The following is a 21574-nucleotide window of genomic DNA, read 5'->3' on the forward strand; positions in this document are numbered from 1 at the left end:
GCATTGATTGACACTGGTGCTTCCGTGAGCCGAATTAATGAAACTATAGCGGAGTCAACCAGCATGATATCCGGAAAGCATATTCGTGTATGTAGCTACGATGGTTCATCTCTAGATTACCATAAATTGACATCGGAAGCTGTTGAGTTTGAAGGTCCTAAGTTCAAGGTGGAAGCGCTCGTCGTGTCAGCGATGAACATCGTCTTTCTTTTATCACGACCCCATTTGTAGAACATGAAGATCAACATACTATGGAATCAAGAGGTGACTATTGAAGAACCTGAGCAAGACATGTGTTTGACGGAGAAACCCGATGAACGAAAGCCATCATTCGCGGAAGACGTGCTGCTGAAGCTCCCTGAGCTAGTTTGCATTGGGCCACATCCCGAAGTCACAACGGTGATTGAGGGGCCGTTCTTATTGCACGACAGCACATTCGTCAGAAAAAAAGTTGTATAGCCTCGCCATGAAAACAAAGTATGGCTAAGGCAAGAACTTCAAGGCATGTTAGAAGCAGGGATCTCTAAGCCATCGAAATCCTGTTTCGTTTCCCCTATTACCATTGTACCGAAGGAAGATGGATTACTCCGAATGTCCCCCGATTAGCGAATTATGAACAAGCAGACCGATCTTTTTCCAAACCCGATGCCTAGGATAGATTACGTCATTGACGAGACCGGAGGATGCGAATGGTTCTCACGTATAGACTTATGCAAGGGGTACTGGCATGTACCACTGAAAGAAGAGACTAAGAAATTTACGTCGTTTGTCACACCGTTCGACATGTACGAGTTCATTCGGTTACAATTTGGCTGGAAGAATCCTGTGTCGTGGTTCCAGAAGATGAACGATACGCTCAGGAAATTCATAGAAAATTCTGCAATGTAAATGTGGATGATATCACTCTCTACTCCAGGACAAGGGAAAACCACGAGGAGCATTTAAGTAAAGTACTTGAGGCACTAAGCACCGCACCACTTAATATTAACATGAACAAAAGGGAGGTTTTCGGAATAAGGTGGTTTTCCTCAGAATTTCGGATTCGCGGCCTCGAGAGCATATTGGTGACTAGTGCACTTTGCTTTCTAGATACTCGTATCCTGCCGCGTGCTTACCAAGACTGGGCGCCGCGCAAGCTTCTCGCCATCGTCCCTTCACCCCATCGTATGATCGAGCGCCTTAACTGTCTACTGGTGCTTCCGTTGCGTGACACCGCGGAACGGGACCCGTCCTGTGACGTCATAAACGGAGACAGCGCCGCCTGGAGCAGACTCACCACCGGGGACGCCTATAAGGATACCCTCCGGCTTCGCATTTCTGGGATTCGCGGCCACGAGAACATATTGGTGACTTGTTTGACGTAGTAGTTCTGCGGAAACCCGCATGGTGGAGAGAAGTAATTAGTAATGGGGAAATCAGACATGCACCCGTTCGTGGCAATTGCTACAAAGGAAACCCGTATGGGTTCCTCGAAAGAAAAGCTTTTCTTGGCTTTGCTTTCGAGGAATCAGTACGGGTTTCCTTTGTAGCAATTGCTACGAACGAGTGGATGTCTGATTTTCCCATTATTATTTACTTCTCTCCACCTTGCGGGTTTCCGCAGAACTGCTACGTCAAACATTTGACTTTGCTTCGTGTGTTGTGGACAAATTCGACTTCGCTTGCCTCTACTAGCCGCCCGGTTAGCTCAGATGGTAGAGCGGCTGCCCCGGAGAGGCGGTGGTCCCGGTTCGAGTCCCGGACCAGGACTTTTTCTTCAACTCTGAGGCTTTTCTTTCGAGCAACCCGTACGGGTTTCCATTGTAGCCCAATGACTGTATGAAGAAAGCTTCCGATAACTCTCTGGCGGTGGTGTCACGGCTCTTTTTCAAAATCGTAGTATCACGAAACATTGCGAACATAAGCGATCCATATCAACAGGCACAGGTTCCCATTTGGCTCAACATTGTAAAATATGGAAGTGCAAAGCCATGTTTCGTGATAATATGATTTTGAGAAAATGCTGTGATACCACCGCCCGAGAGTTGTCGGAAGCTTTCTTCATACAGTCATTGGGGTCACAGTGCATTAGTGTGCCTTCTTTAACCTTGTGCTGTGCTCAATATGGTTTTTGGATCCCGTCGCATGAGTGCGCTCTTGTGATCGGTTGTTGGTGGTCCCTGCACATGGTGCTCACTGCACGTGTTCTTCTAGATTCTACTATCTATAAAGGAGTGACGCAATAAAGTGATGTCAGTTGAGAGTAGCGCCTTGTGCTGGTCGTCTTTCTCGTTTCCATTGTTTTGTGCTAGACAAAGTATTTATGAATTCGCACCAACTAGCCCGCCAACGCATTGTGTTGAACGCAAAGAAATGCTGCTTTGCCTTCTTTGACTGTGTTGCGGGCACTTCTGAAGTACTGTCTGTCCAATAACCTTGGTGGCATGAAAGTGCTGTCCACTTCTATGCGTTGCTTTCTGTTTCATTGTGGCATCACATCACATTGTATTCATAATGTGTATGTACTTTTTTTAAGACACCATTATTCCTATCCTTGTGTTATATTTACTGTCGCATTATTTATGTGCAAATGACCAGTGCTCCAAGTTCCATTTTATCGCAAAGTAAACTACTGGTACCTAAACAGTTCTGTATATCAGAAAACCAAAGCCGAACTGCCGAACACTATCAAGCAGCAGCCTTAGTACAGTTTCATGTAGTCAGATTTTATTGGTTATGAAGAGGCGCGCCGCGTACCTCTTTATTACTTGCTGAACAATTAAGCTGTGTGAAAACTGAGTATTTATGTAGCTTCAACAACATGCTATTGGCCATTGTTCCTGCCCTCAGCAAATGTGGAAGATTATCACGGCATTTCTTTTTCTAACTCTTTTTCCTTATTATAGTGGGATTACTGCATGTGTAAATAGGAAACGGATCACATAGGCAATCAAAGGCCAACAATGTGTAAACTTGGAACATTGATTGTGCAGTTTGATGACCCAGAATAAGTAGAAATACACCATAAATGATTGACAATTAACTTTTACTAGACACAGGGCTAGAGCATACAGTAAGCATACTGTACGCTCATACGGCGTCACATCAATTTAAATTTTAGTGTAGCTTTACAGTGTACGCTTCTATTGTTGCATTCTGTCAGAGGGATGGTAATGTTCCGCGTGTCTAGCAACAGTTTCTATATACAGTAGTAAAAATTTGCGAACTGTATTTTTCAATGATTTGATAGAATGTGTAGAACAGTAAAGGCATACAATCAACGCACAGTGATGTGACTTTCTATGCACATGTTGCAGGTTCAAAAAAGTATGGTGGAAGCTGTTGCCAAGATTCCGACCAAAAAAGACAGCCAGTATAAAAGGGTCCACACCACTGATCTCTACTACAGCGGATGGACAGCACATCGAGCACCCTCGACTGAAGCCAACCTTGTCCCGGAAGTTGGTGCTTCACAACTTTGCGGCAGCACTTCGTTTGCACGGGTGTGTGGCATTTCTTCCCCTAACATGCCTGCCTGATGTGCCATAAAATACCCAAGCAGTGTTTCGAGGTGTCCAGAATTTTTCCTATGCAGTGTCTACAGTGTCGCGAACATAAGTGGCGTGCAATGGAAACACTGGTAAATGAGAAAAAACTTGATGTAAGAGAACACTATCGTATACGGGTTCAGATTGTCATAAAAGCGCTTACCAGACGTGTAGAGACCTCCTAAAATGTGAAAAACCACAAAGAAAAGTTTTTCGGCAGCAATATTATCTGATCGCACGCACTAGTTAGTCCACCATATGCCCTGCTTCCAGGACAAGCGCATGCATGACACCGCATTTACACTGGCTTCACCTGCATCCGGTGCGGTGTGCTGCATCCAGCAAAACATTAGAAATCAGTGGTGCACAGTGTTTTGTGTCCCCTTTCTCGACACCTACTGAACACATGGTAAACTGTTTCCAAAGCAAAAAAACAGAGGGAAAGGGCTCTGAACACATTGCATATTAATGTGGCAGGTACTGCGTAACGCAAGTACTGTGGCATAGTAGATTTGCACCAGGCAACCTGGGCGCCCAAAAGGCTGCTGTTTACTTGCAAGTGGCCAACGTATTGTGAGCATGTTGAAGTTCTTTTTTTGTTTTCATCGCTTATTTAGCTAGTGGAGACAGCTTTCACAACTGGAGAAGAAGCCTTGGAAGCATGAAACACTTCACAAAACCAGCTTCAATATATCGTGTCTGCATCACAATTTCATGGCTGCATGAGTGAACCCTCTGGTTAACATGTAAGAGTGTTCATAATGTTTGCCATGCATTATCCACTTTATTTACAGGTCAACGCTATCTTGAGATTTAAGCTGATGTTGCGTTTAGAGAAATTATGGCCGAGAGCCAGCTTTTGAGAATGCAGATTGAGCTCGAGCGATTAAACGCCAGCACGAGTCGTTGAGGATTTCAGATCAAGAATCTTCAAAGGCGAGTTCATTTAGTGGTGTTAATATTCTGCTAAATTTTGTTGATTGTTACGTTCATATGGTGCCCAAGCATTGCGGCAACAACTTCACTTGGAGTACATAGCAAGGGTGTATTCGACGTAAGCTGCTGGCTTTTTTCTGTGTTTTCAAAAACTGCTTGCTTGCTCAGTTTAAATTTTCAAATTTTGCATTGCTTATTAGGTGTTGTGTCCTGTTTCCTTTTCCTGTAGCTTCTTAGTTAAACATCTGAATAGTGAACACAACTTGACCTTTTGCTTGATTTTCTAGATTACACGCCCTCGATGCAAAACAATTTCACTTCAGAACTGCTTGTACCGTACTGAAAGAATAACTTGAAGCAGCCATAGCCACCAATAACAAGCAAGAGATGATTATGAAAATTGTAATATTGTTTTTTGATCTACAGGGTGTCTTAACTATCGTGCACCAAGATTTAGAAATATGTAAATGCGATGTAACTAGACAAAATGAAGGTAATGTTGTTTGCCGTCGCTTGGAGATACTGTGATTATATTTTGCATTCAGCGTAATAACATAATTATTAATTAGTTAATAAATATCTCAAATAATTAAATGAAATGTGACAATGAAAAGTTGTAGAGCAATATGAAAGCCTCCTTATACACTTTTTTGTTACTGTTACTCATTGTGTGCTACATAAAATTGTTTTTCCAAGGAATAAGCCTGCGAATACACATAAAGTGTCTTGAGTGGCCAGTCATGTGTCAGTTTTGTGGTGCAAAGCCACGAATACACCTTAAATGGGTTCTTTTAGAAAAAAGACTTGGCTCAGAAAATTATCCTTCTTTATGCAGCCTGTGGAGACAAGGTTTCTTAGACATGGCCATGGCCCTCAAGGAAGATGCCAAGGCCACAGGCAGTTCCTCCAGTGACCGTGAAAAGGTCCCCTGGGGCACAAGTCTAATTTGGCACCCCTACCTTTCTCCTGCAGCTTTTCTGTCTACTTAGCTAACCAGGTGGGTCAATGATGGCAAAGGGAAAAAAGAATCAACAGCTTCAAACGTAGAACTTGCTCAAGCTCAATGCATTTTTGGTGTGAAGCTTTTCCCTTATCATTTATTAAAAAACGGGTAATAAGTATACGATATGCTCTTCATACGGACACCTCTTTCCTACAGAGAATTAGCAGTAAGAAGAGCAGCTTATGAACACTTGAATATTAGCTAGGATGATGTGGCATAGATAGGATAATGATTATGAATGTTTCTGGTAAAGGTAGTGGTACTAGGGTGAATAATCAGTTTATATGTAGATTAAAAGACATTTCGTTCCAATGCCATAATTTTAAATCATCCCAAATAATTCTTGTGTTTGATAGTCTATGCACATTGAGTGACAGTGCTTCTTGATGCTTGCTTCGTGTTGACATCATTCTTATGCTGCATAATTCACCTGTTCAAATTCCCTATTTCTCCCGTTCAAGCAACATTACATTCATCATAAGAAACCTCGTAGATGAGTTCCAGAAACTTGCTGATGAGATTAGGGGGCGGCGTGCACCCCACACTTACATATGCATTCAAGAGCCTCATATCTTGCAAATGTTAGAAATACTCCTGCTAAGCTAGTTCTTGGTGTCATACAAGGTTACTTGCGAATACGAATTTGCCTAAATTTAGAAAACAGTCAATCTAAAACATGTCAAGCAATATTGCTGACAAGACACACACATTCCAACTGAACTAAATACAAATAAATATAGCACCAAATCCAGAATCATTGGCATGCTGCCATTCTTTCAGTGGAAAAAAATCTGTCCTGCGTTGTAAATCTGGAATCCTTTATAACCCAGACTACTAAATGCCACATGAGGGATGTGAGGTAAGATATGCGTGTATTTATTCCTCGTTTTTTTTACTTTAAGACCCGATAATGCTTGAACAGCAGTGAAAGCACTGAGATCACGGTACTTAATACTTTATATTGCTCCAGAAATCCGTTTTTCTGCCGATCGCAGCATTTGACACTAACAATTTTTGACAGAAAATGTGAGACAGAAGGCACATAACACTTAAGGTGGTGCTATTCACTTTGATTGCTTGGGAACGAAACTCATAATGTACATGTTATTGCCCTACATGTCATTGCCTTTGAACAACAAAAAGGTAGGGGGTTTGCGTTTTGCAAAACTGCATGGAGGTTTTTACTATGTGCAATTAAAATTAGAAACCTTCACAGCTGATACTAAATGTATTCTCCAGAGCTTTAGGTTATACAGGTGCACTACTTTACACAGAACACACTCTTTTACCTCATCACTGCCCACACTCTTAGGCAAAGTTACACCCTTTGGAGTTCCCCTTCTGCCACACCACGATAATCGTCATCTGCCTTGTTGCGTTTCCTTCCTTTAACGTTGCGAGCCCTGTACTTTCCAGTAACGAATGGCATGCGTGTTATCAGCATGATAGCATTCCCGAAAGGAAAGTAGCGGGCGTGTTGTTTTAAAGAAAGGAAACACATCAAGGCAGATAATGATTATTGTTGTGTGGCAGAAGGGGCACTCCAAAGGGTGTAACTGCATAAGAGTGCAGGTGGTGATTCAGATTCTTCAATGGTATTTCATTGTATGGGATGGCACATCGCTCTTCACTTATTTGCAGAATATTGCATTCCAATTGTGTTATATGAGATGAATCCATTAGAGAGCTTTCACTTGCCCTAAATATATTACAGCTCTGTACTGGTAAACTGGAAGCAGCTTGCAGTGCTTGTGGAAAAACAATTGTAACTGCCACATTATATGTAACTGCTAGTGCACAGGCATCGGCAGCAGCAATGGTTAGGGTGCACTTGTTTCTTCTGTTCTGGGGTATGCATCCTCCACGAGAAAGTAGTTTTTTTCGTCTTCCTTTTCTACCACATTGGAATGTGATATGGGGTGTAAACTTCATGAACATTTATTCTTGCCGGTGCCACAGATCATTGTTGCTACGACCGTATAAGCAGTGTGCAGCACCTGCAGGGAACAATCTGTGAATCTTTAACGAACAGTAAGGATAATGCATAATCGAATAATTTTTAGTAATTTTCAACAAATTTAGAACTCTTTGCTTTCCACTGTGGTGTTTTTCACTCTAATGTTGGCACAAGGTTTGTCTACAGGATGTCATTTTGTGTGAAAGAGTGCACTTGTGCGCATAACACCTCATCTTCAACATTCTGCTGCACAGAATGTCATTAGGTTTCGTATGCATTGGTCACTATCGGCTGCTCCTTTGTTAGTTGGAATGTAGCATTTATGTAAATCACATTTGATGTTCTAACAAAAAGCATTGTGCCCTCTTCTAATTCTCCTACTTGATGCCTAGTGCTATAATAGCATGGTTGACACCATGAGAGTCAGTGTGGTGTATAATTGTGTCTGGTGGGGTGGGGAGTGTACATTAACTTAAGCAACTTTTCCAGACGACTTGAATCAATATTGTGGAATGCTGTTTTTTTTTCAATCACTGTTACCAAGTTTCACTTTGGTTGTGGCAACAAGTTTGATGTAGTTCACTAGCACTCCTGCCAACACATATAATGTGCAGGCATCTGTGTTGAAAAAAAGACCAGCTAATGGTTTGCGAGGAGCTAAGGTCCATTTAGACCATTAAATTTTGAGCTTACACCGCTGGAAATAACTGGTGAATGAAAGCACACCCAGGAGAACTGACCATAATATTTTCTTTCATTATAATAATGCCGAAGCTTTGAATTGCATATGAACTGACTTGTTTAAATAATGACCCATTTCCTTGTTCACGTAAGACAAAGGTTCCACAGGAAGACAGAAACTTGAAGCCGTCAACAGCAGCATGAATATAAACAGCGCTCGACGTTTTGCAATCTTGCACCTGGTTATCATATTGTCCATCCCATTTTTTTCCACAGGCTGTTCTTTACTGTTTTATGGTCATACCCAGTTTAATTTTAATGTCCCTATTTTTTATTATTTCGTTATTATATCTTTTCGTCATCGGCTTTTAACAAAATATATATTCGTAATGTGCCTTCATTTACCATTTACAATGATCTTAACCAGATACATCGTCATACAAAATTTATTTTCCTTAATTCTTCGTTTTCCTTTTCCAAAAGTGCAAACTGTTTATCTTGATACCTATTTCCTCTTCTGGGAAGATTAGGTCTACTGGATTAATGACTGCTTACATGTGTACACCGTTTTCTGTTTTGGTCACCCCTACTCTTTGCAAGAACTGACAGTAGTGCTCATATCCGCTCCATCACAATCACCACTGCTAAGCACACCCTTCCTTCCTTTATTTTAACACTTTGGCTTCTCTTCTCCCCCAATGAAGCTATGGGCCAGTGAGCTATCCACAATCCAAAACAACACAGCCAAGGAAAACATTTGCTACCCTAATGACAAGCACCTATGTCGAAATGTTGGCTACAGCAACATCCCTTGTTCCAACAATGTTGGTCTACTTACTTGTTTTTCTAACACAGAAGTTACTGCTTTGTCGTGTTCTGTGAATATACTTTTTTGCCGCTTTCTTTAGGATGGATATTCACGAATACTATTTGTTTCTCCTAACAGCAGGAAGTTTATCCTTGCAAGCATTTTGGGTCAAGAACAACTTTCACCAGGAAGAAGTGCAAGACGAGTGATTGAAGAAAATAGAGTTGCTTCTGTGATCTAAGAACTTGAGGACTGAAATGTTACACCTTTTTGTATATATGCTATGCAGTGCATTCATATCACAAAGTGCAAAGTGTTTTATCTCTGCAGCCATGTCATTGTGTTGGCAAGACAATTTTCTCAATGGTGACCTGCTGCTTTGTCTATGAGCTGCCTTCATGACATTTGCATTAAAGGCGATGTACTATCGTGGACAAAAGTGCCCTGGAAGTGCGAGCGTTGACCAAATTGCAGTTCTGTTCAAGACCGCTGAAAACAGTGGGTCACGTACGCACATTCCGAACGCAGATGGTAGCATGGCTGATCCCAGCAAATAGTGCACCATAAAATTCGGTCGACTCTCGCACGTCCTGGGCAATTTTGGCCCCGATGGCACATTCTCCGAACAATGGATATGCTCTGCAAGATGAAATACGGGAAGCACCTGTACTTTAATGGATATAGTACAGATTTAGCATACGGAGTCTTTCGTTTTCTGAATACGGCAAGCACCTGTATTTTAACGGTTATAGTACAAATTCAGCATACAGTGTGTTCCGTTTTCTGAATACGTGAAGCACCGTACTTTAACGGTTATAGTACAGATTCAGAACACAGAGTCTTCCGTTTTCTAGATACAGAAGCACTCGTATCTTGTATTACGGTCTCTCTTTTACAGTTGTCCGTTCTACGGAAATGACCGTTCTTAATTTACGGAAGAGTGTTGGGTCACAAATTACCAGCAAATTTTCTGTAATGTAAGGCAAATTTTTTTTACAGTGTAGTTACAGATAAGTTCAACTGTAAACTGAATGCTTTTTGAAAATATTTTACGCTTACTCAAATGAAACGGTGCTACACAAAAATCTGAACATATAGGGAATAGCGTTTCATATATTCGAACACTTTACTTGCTAAATTGCTAAAGTCAAGTTTCCAGTGTTAGCAGAAGTGTTTCACACACCAGTACCTATTTTATTGAACATTCAAACAGACAGCTGCAACTGGAACCTTCTTTATGTATGAAATACACCATTTGACAAAGTTCGATACATTTATAGTTATATGAATGCAGAAATAAAATGCAGATACACATGGAGCGCCTTACCGTATACGTTGTGATTTTATGTGGCGAACCCTTCCCTTTAGGTAAAGTGAACGTATTTTCTCCGAGTATACATGGAATACTACGGGTAATTGTGGCGCATATTATTGCAAATACAGTTTTGTTGTATATACTAGGCCAGATGTCAACGTTTTCAGTTCCTTTAGTTCGTTATTTTAGTAATACTGCTAGTCGAGTCATTACAGGAAACAATAAAGGAATTCAATAAAGGGTGGAGACACATGCTTACGTGAACGCGAAAGAGGCACCATACAGGGTCTTCTGAGCGTGATAAGCCTGGTCTACGAAGTGCCGTGCGCTCGGTTCTAGATTGGCGTAGCCATCGCCCAGGATGTTCATGTCGTCCTTGTAGAAAGACTCGTAGAACAAAACGTCGCAGAGGCCGTCAGGCGGCAGCGCTGACGCTTCGGGACGTAGCATGTTCGAGACGGTGCAGACCAATGTGTCTGCAGGTGCCTGTAACGCCACTGTCGGCAATGGAAAAGCATTTATACACTTATTTTTTATATTTATTGCGTACTGCTAGCTTAAAATGTAAGGCTGTTGCAGGGTTGGGACACAAATACAACAATTATAGTGGTTTCATACATGGTTGAGTTTGTGTTGGGAATTCGAAATATTGTGAACAAGAAATAAGGGCCATGCAGACGCTTTCCTGGTTGTCAGGTTAATGCAAACGATTCGCTTACACAAAGGTATTGATAATTTGGAGTAAGCGAATAAAGATGTTATTATAAATAAGAAATGAAAACGACTCGACACAAACAGTCATCGGCATGAAAACCACACATCAACATATTAATTTGATTTTTCTACCTAAGGCAGTAGGTAAATATAATTAGTAAGTTTTGAGGTAAACGTATCAGTTGAGCTACTATATACGGCGTGTTCAGGTAACCAATTCCACTCTCTTATGGTGTGTGGGAAAAACAAGGACTTGAATGAGTCACTGCATAATCTATAGCCTTTTAGGTGTCTATTATGTTTAGTTCTAATGGATCTTGTTTCTGGGAACGATAGAAATGGACAGCTCTTTCCGTTTACATCGTTATTGAAGAGCTGGAATAAGAACTTGAGACGCAGAAGATATGCGCGTTTGCTAATTTTGAACAGACCCGCTCTCGCAAGTAGGTCCGCGGGCTAATGACAACGTCGATACTTGTTGTGCACAAATGTAATTGCTTTCCTTTGTACTTCTTGTAATCTATCAATACATAACTTTGTGTGTAGAAACCAATTTATAATACTATATTCAAGAACCGAGCGAACTAAGGATATTTATGCTAATAGTTTTTTACTTGGTGGAGCATTCCGAATTGCGCGTTTTAGTGAGCAAAGAGCAGAAAAGGCCTTTGATGAAATGTATTCAACATGTTTATCCCATTTTAAGTCTGCGGAAATGATTACCTCTAGGCAGTTGTAGTGTTCAACGAGTTTGAATGGTACTTCACCTATCACCTAAGTGAAAGTAAGAGGTTTCTTCCGAGAACACCACCTAGCACGCCGTTTTATATCATCGAACACGTTACGTGATATGTGCTCATAGATCTCGATTGCTTTGTATCGCACACTTGGATTCCTGCACTGTCAGGTTAAAACTGCCTCATGATAACTTAAACTAACCTTCTGCAAACTGAGTAGGCTTAGGATATTTGGGATTCTTCTAAGTCTACATTACCTGAACTTATTTCCAGGTATTTAAAACTATGCTTCTCGTTTTATATTACTTCGATAGCATGACTTGGCGTGTTGTGTGCCCCGCTATTACCACCTGGAAGCCATGCTGGAAAAATGGCACACAAATTACGTGATCGCTAAATAAGAAATTATGGCAAGTTCCACTCTGTCAAAACTGTTAGAACAGCGGCGCTGTTCTTTGCGTTTTCACAGAGTGGAACACTGGCCGTATAGCTTTTTAAGGTGTACGTTGTAGCTCATTCGTCGTCGCGACGTTCCTTTGCGTTGCTTGGTCTTGCCTCGCCATTGCAGCTTGTGTTGACGGTTCTTGCTCCTGACGCTGTTGTCGTAGCGCACACCTCGTGAGCACGGCTTTGTGGTCACTAACGCATAGAGCGAGCGGCACAGCTATCGGTTGCAGATCAGTTACCTTCGCGACGACCAAGTCAACGCAATTGCCCCAAATCTTAGTTGGTTGCTTGGCCCACGCATTGCTGAACCATGTTAATCCAAACTCCGCATGGATGTGCTCTACAATCCAGTTCTCCCGCAAAATGTGGATGTTGAAATTCCCGACAACGACAACGGGAACTCTTCCGTAGCGTGCGACGTCAGGCCCGTTCCCGCGCAAGCTTCGGATGGCACTCACGTCGGGCCGCTTTCTCCTAGGGAATATAAGCAGGCTTGGCCATACTGGAAGCACGAAGGCGGAGGAAGAAATGAAGTGACGGCTTTTGTGTATACCGCATCGAGCCTCTCACTGACCTACTTTCCGCATATGCTCATTGGCTGCTTCACTCACCCGCCCCATTCTAGGCGTGTCGCAGCTGCCTGTGTCACTCTCGCCTCTCTCGCTACCAGGTCACGTGACGAGCGTGACGCCAAGCTGCACGAATGCACGGGATCGACCAAGAACAGTTCCGCTCAGGCACGTACCCAGGATTTTTTTTCGGGGGGGGCCCACCACCTCCATCATCATCATCATCATCATCATCATCATCATCACCACCACCACCACCACCACCACCACCATCATCATCATCATCATCATCATCATCATCATGTTTTATGTCCACTGCAGGACGAAGGCCTCTGCCTGCGATCTCCATTTACCCCTGACCTGCGCCAACCGATTCTAACTAGCGCCCGCGAATTTCCTAATTTCATCGCTCCACTTAGTGTTTTGTCGCCCTCGATTGCGTTTTCCTTCTCTTGGTATCCATTCTGTAACCCTAATGGTTCAACGGTTATCTAACCGGCGCATTACATGACCTGCCCAGCTACATTTTTTCCTCTTGATGTCAATTAGAATATCGTCTATACCCGTTCGCTCTCTGATCCAAACCACTCTCTTTCTCTCTTAACGTTATGCCTAGCAATCTTCGTTCGATCGCTCCTTGCGTGGTCCTTAACTCGCTCTCAAGTCTCTGCCCCATATGCACTGGCAAAATGCACTGATTGCACACCTTACTTTTCAATAATTATGGTAAGCTTCCAGTCGGGAGCTGGCAATGTCTGCCGTATGCGATCCAACCTATTTTTATTCTTCTGTAAATTTCCTTCTCATGATCAGGGTTCCCTGTGATTAATTGACCTAGGTAAACGTACTCCTTCACAGTCTCTAGTGGCCGACTGGCGATCCTGATCTCTTGTTCCTTTGCCCGGCAATTTATCATTATCGTCATCTTCTGCATATTAATATTCAACCCCACTCTTACACTCTCTCTGTTAAGGTCTCCAATCATTTGTTGTAACTCGTCTGCATTGTTGTTGAATAGAACAATGTCATCGGCAAACCGAAGGTTGCTGAGATATTTGCCGTCGATATTTACTCCTAAGCCTTCCCAGTTTAATAGCTTGAATTCTTCTAAGCACGCAGTGAATAGCTTTGGAGAAATTGTGTCTCCCTGTTTGACCCCTTTCTCTATAGGTATCTAGGTATCTATAGATTGCTGATGATATTATCCTTCTTATCTTTTAGTGCGTACATCATGGTTTGTCCTATTCCAAGTTTCTTTTTTACTGATTTCAGGCTGCGTTCATTTTTTACGGCTTCTTCAGTCTTTCTCATGTTATAGTTTCGAATAGCAGTTATTTTCGCCTTGTTGATCAGTTTTGACAGTTCTGCGAATTGCGCAACGCTGTGCGGCCGCCACTCCCATACAACCGCGTAGAGCGCAGGACTCTGCGATTCTAGACGTACTGCGCTCACCGAGAAAGGTTAGAAAAACACTCACATAAGCACAGCAGAGAAGTGGCTACGTGAGGCGGTTCGACCGATAACTGTAGAAGCGTCATTCAAAGCAAGTAATTATTCTCCACTTCCGGCGGCGTTTCCTCTACTTCCTTTTTAAATAAAAAGATGTTGATCCATAAATAGTCTCATAAACAACAGTCAACATTTTTGGTTATTGCGTTGGCTCTCTCCCTTAGTAGATCGCTTAATTTCTCAACTCCTTGCGATTTTTGTTTCCAGTTGCCAAATTTGCACGAAAAGCGCAATACAATTAGGGAAAAACAGACGAGCTAACGGGCGACAGTCATCTTGCTAATGGGTTTAAGGATTGTTGCAGGGTTTCATGATGGACGCTCTTTCACATTATTTTATTTCCCACCTTATCTAACCCATATCACGTGTATAGGGTTCCGGGCATCTGCCAGCGTCGCGGCGAGCCGTGAGTAACTCAAGGAAATAATGAAGCACAGGGAAAACTTAAACGCAATTGGCGTTTTCTCCGGCCGCAACTCGTTCCATGAGAGTATACAGACCAGCTAAGTAACAGCCGCATCCCTCTCCTGGTCCCAGGATCAGCCTAAACAAAGAAGGTTGAACTAACAAAAGCAAGAGCTATGCGCGTGACGGTGGAATAGATGGTGACAACTGAACGCATCTCGAGTTAATCGCGCGGGTGCGGAATCTATGAGAAAACTGTCCTTCACATTACAAGAGATGCCGATAACTACCGCCATCTAAAAGGAGTGAAATAGGCAGCATAAGGCTGACCGATGAACAGCTGCCAAGTCTCAACATTAATCTGGCGGCGCTTTAGGAATGTGTGAGGAGTGGTGGCGTGGGTGGGGAGGGGGGGGGGGTATGCCACTTGATTTCGGGGGGGGCCCGGGCCCCCCCGGGCCCCCCCCCTGGGTACGTGCCTGGTTCCGCTGTTGAAAGAAAAGTCGCCACGGTGAGGATTCAATCCGCTGCCCCACCGCTGCTGCTCCGTACCGCTGCTGCTCCGTACCCGAACGCGCTAACCACTGCATCACCGTTGCGACAGGCCACAGTGTTCAACATCCTCGAGGATGTGTGCGTGGTCGGGCTCGGCCTGGCGGGCGGTTCACTAGATGGCGCATGATATGAATGGCGCCACTGTCGGCGCTATGGAGACTTCGTCGTCCGAAGGTGAATCGCTCGCGTCTATACATCATCAGGCAACGCAGCAAAGCGTGGCCCGAGGCGCCAGTTCACTGCTGACGAAGTAGGCGACGATCGCAACGCGGCGTGACGTGCCAATCCAGCTGCTGCACCGTGACTGCTTCGGTGGAGATGGATATAGGTGTGCTGTACAGTTCGTCGAAACAGGACTTGTGGCTGTGCGTGCCGTGGCACCAAATCTGTCTCAAATGGTCTCGGCAGCGTTCGTGTACGTACTCACCTCTCCAATAGACGCAGTCACTACTTCACGAGGCACTGAAGTCCACTTGGTGTTCGAGAGCATGCATGCTCACTGCGCGAAGTAAGGTATGCCCGGACATAATACTCCGTTCACAATGCCATGCTACTGTCGATTAATTTGGAAACGCAGGCGGCCTCGCCTAGCCTCTGGTCAACGACGACGAATAAGATGCAACGCTCTGGGGTATCCATCGGACGACGACTACGACAACCCCCCAGAGTATTAGGTGCAATTCGCCGATGAACCCAATAAAGAAGTGCATTGTGAACACCATGGTACCGCTCGGAAAATAAAGTCATCGCTCGGCAAATTGGTGTCAACGTGCTGAAAAGTAGTTTCATCGAGAAAGAACACTCAACCCAATGTAAAGGTAATATCAGACATCCAGCAAAACGTAGCGAACTGCTACAAAGGTCCCCCATACGCGTTCCTCGAAAGAAAAGGCCTCGCAGTTGAAGAAAAACACGTCCTTGGCGGCGATTTGAACGTGGGACAAACGCCTATGCAGGGCAGTCGCTCTAGCATCTGAGATAACCAGGCTTCTAGGAGATGGCAGGGCAAAGTCGAATTTATGAACAACTAGAAGAAAAGGCAAGAGTTTGACGTAATAGTTCTGCGCAAACCTGCAAGGGGGAGAGAGTAATCAATAAAAGGAAAATAAGACATCCACCCGAGCGTGGCAAATTGCTAAAACGACACCCATACGGGTTCGTCAAAAGAAAAAGCCTCGCATTTCAAGAGAAATTCGTCTTTGTCCGGGATTCCAACCCGGGACCACCGCCTTTCCGGGGCAGCCGCTCTACCATCTGAGCTGGCTCTTTCTATCGCCACCAACCCGGAGAACGTTAGCTTCAAAGCAGCCGTGCACAACACTGTGTAAAGCTTTGTTCGTATACACTACTTTCCGTCCTGCAATTATTTAACCAGCAACACTATAAGACCTTCGCAATTTTTTTCAGGGTAGCGTTCTACTTCCGGTGCTTTTGTTCATGACTTCGCTGATTTCTCGGTTCCTGTTGACAATCTTCTGACCTGAGGCACGTCTTTAGTCTGGTCCACATATTAGGGTCGATGATGTGCCATTTTGGGTCAAATGCTTCGACTATCCCACAACCTGGCGCTGTCCTGCTACAGCGGAATCATGCATTTGAAGAGCAAACCGTGGCTTTCGCGTGCGGTCGACTTTTTTCTGCCAAGTGAAACGGGAACATATAAGTGATCGGTGAATTTGATTTCATTTTGCAAACTGAATATCAACTTTAGATGGACTTTCGTGCTTTTGTTGATGCCTTGTGATTCGTACTTCGTAGATTTTCGCACTGTAGGCGTGTGAGTATGAATTACTAACTATCCAGGTGAAAAGAGCGTGGAACGCATATTGCGGGACACAGAGCAATCCACAAAGCAAAAGTAACCTGTGTTTCATACAGATGATTGGCATTCTTTCTCCTGGCCCAGAATAGCATTATACTTAAGCATGCCTTCTAATTTAGTGATGTCAGGAGTTCTTATACCTATTTAGTGTGCGTCATCAGCAATTGCCATATTTTGTAAAAACAGTAGTACTCTGTCCTTATCGTACCGTTTTGTACAAAAGAACAAATTGGTAGTGAAAGATCTATCTATGTCTGCTCTAGTAGCGCATGGCTGCGCATTTTTGCACTATATATACAGTAATAGTTATAGCGGTTCCCAGTTTCACGTTTAGAAGCAGCTAATTTCCATGTTAAGCTTACTTTCTCGGCTGCTAAGTTCTAAATGCATGTGAGCAAAACTATATTATGTATATTATGTATGGCTATATTATGTTTTCTGTTTATTTGTTGTACGCATACATTGCTTTCTAGTCCGTGGATTTTATAGGGCACCTCGGCCTGTTGAGGTACATTACATAAGTACACGGACAGTGCTCGTACAGAAAATTGCACCTTCCACGTGCGTGCGTAAATATCGGCGGGAAACATTTTAATTGTAATCATTAGGACACATCTTGTTGCTAAATTGGGTCCCAGCAGTAGAAGAGTTGCTTGCTTTGTGGAAATGCTAAGAGAAGCATGATTACGACATGTCTATTCTCACGTTTTTTTTTAAGGCGCGTTGGTGTGGCAGTTATGACGGCTTTTCGCCGCTAGCAGGAAGCTATTGCAGCACTTATTTGGAACGACATTGAGTTTCATAGCTCCTCCAGGGCCATGCATGAATCATGAAAACACACTGAACGCTTGGCAGCACATTTCTGGAGACTGTCCTTATGACCGTTGGTGTTTCATAGTTTTATTTTAGTTTTACGTGCACGCGTAGCTACACTCATGGACATCTTTCTGTGGCTATGAAAAGAAAGCTACGGAGGCAAAGCACGCACAAATAAGTGCGCTTCTGAAAAGAGTCCCGCGATTTCATCCACGTTAGTTTACGCAGGGGAAGAGAAAGAAACACCTTATTAGGAACAGTTAAATTAAGACAAAACACACCACTGAATGCAAAAGTTTACATATTGGGCGGCTTTTCTTTTCCGCGTATGGGGAAACAGAAACACGATGCCGCCGCACATGGAACCTGCGTCAATTCGCCGTCTTTTGCAGCAACCAAAAGTACTGTGAAACTGTGCGGTTCTTTGCTTACATGACGGTATACGGATTAGTTACACCATTACACCGTCGAGCGAGGCGACATGTAATTCTTGTACCACTTTCAGAGACAACTTAAAATATTTTTATGTCATACAAACTTGCTAGGTTGAGCCGATATAACCCACAGTCTTCTCATTCCAACCAAAAACATGTCAGTAGCAGACAACCCGCTTAGAATGCTGATTTGGCTGCAACATGGCGGTAGCGCCATCTGTAGTGGAACTCACCTTTAAGCACTACTGTACGTGTCTTGCTGTTTCTCACTGTAACCATGTCTGCTAACCCATCCCCGCCCAGTACGAACTGCCAACTCCGTTCAGAAACACAGGTGAAGGCTTAGCCTTGTCTTGGCAGCATCCGGAGAGCAGAACATCACGTGAGATATTTTCGCATATCTAGGCTAGCCAGTGTCTATAAATATATCACATATGCTAAAACGTCGATCAGTTAACGCTGTAATAATTGCCCTTCCTTCACAGCATTTGCTTCTCAGCCACGTACCATGTTCCGATGGAGTATGACAGCGTTGAAACGCAAGAAGCCTGAAAACGCTGCTTCCGAAACATCCACCCGAAGCGGTCATCTTCGCTGTTATCATTGCTTATAGTGTCTCACATAGGCAAATAAACGGCACGTTATTCTCACTGCCTTATTGCCACATACGAACGCATATCGTGCAATGGAAGCTACCTGATCGCTTTCGGTTTACATGAAGCGATTGGTAGAGAATCTTCAGGCAAGAATAATTAGCAAACTCGTCTAGAATGCGCGACTAATGTGAAGCACAAGCTAACATTGTTCCATAGAAGCACTGTGATTTAGCGCATGTCTTTCGAAATGCATGTCATAGGTGGTTTTTGTCGTGCACAACGACACAACGATCAAGTTCGAATTAGTGTAGAGCTTCACGGAAAGTGTTGGCTTGCGTTTTAGTTCATATCCATGATGAATATTTGATGTAATCGCTTGCAATGCATATTTCTAAAGGATTGAAAGTAGTGCGCTTTAGAATGAACAAGGGTTTCACGAACGAAACTTCCGCGAAGTACAGTGAACCTTAAGCTGGTACGTGAAGCCTACATTGAGCTTTACGTTTTCTCTAGCAACTCATTAATACGGAGCTCTACACCCACCTGGAACTGGCGTAGCCCTAGTAGTCCTACGCGATGCACGGGTAAGCGGCCTCGCCACAGCTCCGTTGTCTTTGTGGCCACCGCTTGAGTTACGGCCTTCGAAGATTGTCGTTTCCTGATCATCTGAATGCGAGCAAAAGAATCAGTAGTGAGCTTTAAAACTTGTGTTGAAGAAGACTAGCTACGTACACTGCGGACTGGCATTCATCATAATCATCAGTTGTGGAGGAATTGAAAGAACTAGCCAAATGGGTTCGCCAGCTGTGAGCTGTCTTAACTCCAGCTTTCCTTTTTTTTATGGTAGCTCACGCGTTTACACTCTTAAAAAACAAACCTCAAAATATTGGACTGCTGGCAATTTTAGGGACGTGATCTTCTGCCACAAGCTTTTGATAATAAGGTCTGCACTAAATCGACCTTTTGTAAAGACCAGAGCACCCTTTTCTTATGCAAGGTGCTTTTGAAGCCCTTAATATTAGGTAGCAGGTATAAACATCAGCCTTAGTGTCATGAGAACGACGATCACCGTCACGTCCCCAGTCACCAATCTTTGCAAATAATTTATCCAAAAAGGCCCGATTGTTTGAAGATAGCCCAATGTTCTCCAGCTAAAATTATTTCCATTTCGGAATGGGCAACGTACAAGAGAGAAGCAGGATTTATTTAGTGATGTCATCCAAACATCAAACGGCGCAAATGTGGTGTTGGACAATGTAAATCCAAAAGTGGAGAATAGGGCTAACCACATATAGAAGAGCAGAAAAATAACGCAAACATGCATATAAACTAAAAAATAAAAAAGTTTTGACGAAGACCACATACACGGTTGATGGCGCACGTCTTGTGTAACTTTATTGAAATTTAGACAACATATAATTGTCCAGGTAAAGAGAACTAAAGGTGACACACGTGTTCACCTGGACTAGGCCCTAGACGCCCTGCATGCACGCAGACAATGTTTCGACATAATGAATGACGAAGTACGAACAATTTCTTACAGAAAGACTACAACAATTCACATACAGCAATATACATATTAAAAGTACATCGTACGTTCAAATCAATCTAATTAAAATTTTAAAATCACCACAATCATGTTCATTTGACAAAAAACAAAGGAAGAAATCCGTACTGGCTTATGCACGATTCAAGAAAAAACGGTTTGCCTGTTTTCGGCAAGCAGGCAAAGAGAAACAAGTTTCCAAGATATCGATCAGATCAGAATAAAGGTTTAACAGATTAGGATTTTGCCAACCTAATAGCTGTGTGCGCAGCTCGTCCTACATTTAAACTAAACTAAGTATCAAAAGCAGAAAGACGACATAAGCAATGAAAGAAGGACCAACATCCACGATAGCAATCACACGGAATGACCGAACGATGAAATGCGACTGTTTTAGTGCCTGTTTAGTCACTTGTGGGACAATGGCACCATATACATCCCACTGTGTAATGTGCGCAGAAACGCGTCTGAAGAGCAAATGAGCGCGTTTAACTTGGTTGTTTTGTGCTCCTTTCTGTCTAAAGTTTTCGTCGACTCACGCGGGAATAGGTTTCGGAGGGCTAATATGAGGCGACAAGCGTGCAATAGGCAGAAACATTTTATTTTTGGAACGCTTCCTGGATTTGGCTGATATTTCTCACAAGGAGAAAATTCTTGAAATGGCCGAAAAGTAACCCTGGGGCGCTATAACGTAAAACTATTCCAAACTTTTCTGTACCAATTCTGCTATCAGCCCTCCACGATTGATCAAAAACTTTTTTCGACCGCGCCCACTTCACCCGTCTGTCACGCTTCGTCATGAAAACCGCGATACCTCCCCATCTGATATGATGTGCACACACTGATTATGCATGATTTGAAAGAAAAAAGAAAAAACTGACTGTGGCTTAGCTAAGGTTAAGCCCTGGATGCGAAGCATACTAGCCTTTATTTTAACGCGACAGCGCTAAGGAGCTCGTGTCGCAGAAAAGCCGGTGTGGTCGGCGTCGGCTCAGGCGTGCGGCGCTTGCTCAGGCGCACATTTCGTTGTCGCGCCGAACGCTGCGTTGCTCGACGCTCACCGCGTCCGACGTGGGGCGCGTAGTCGCTGCGCCGTAGCAAAGCCACCTAGAAACAGTCTCTATAGCACACCGCAACCTTCGCTTCTCATTCCAACGAGCAGCTCTGTCTCCAGGAGGCATCTCACCTCGTGAGTGT

General features: G+C 43.5%; 1 protein-coding gene across 1 annotated transcript in view; it reads right to left on the reverse strand.

Moving 5' to 3' along the window:
* Window positions 1-21574, reverse strand: part of LOC135916399 (uncharacterized) — a 208680-nt gene that overhangs the window by 137069 nt on the left and 50037 nt on the right. Inside the window, exons 5-6 of the mRNA XM_065449749.2 lie at window positions 19375-19497; window positions 10487-10724 (exon numbers count right to left, since the gene is read on the reverse strand). Of these exons, the coding sequence (XP_065305821.1) occupies window positions 10487-10724; window positions 19375-19497 (361 nt within the window). The remainder of the gene's footprint in view (window positions 1-10486; window positions 10725-19374; window positions 19498-21574) is intronic.

The sequence above is a fragment of the Dermacentor albipictus genome, unplaced genomic scaffold, assembly GCF_038994185.2.
Source record: "Dermacentor albipictus isolate Rhodes 1998 colony unplaced genomic scaffold, USDA_Dalb.pri_finalv2 scaffold_15, whole genome shotgun sequence".
NCBI lineage: Eukaryota > Metazoa > Arthropoda > Arachnida > Ixodida > Ixodidae > Dermacentor > Dermacentor albipictus.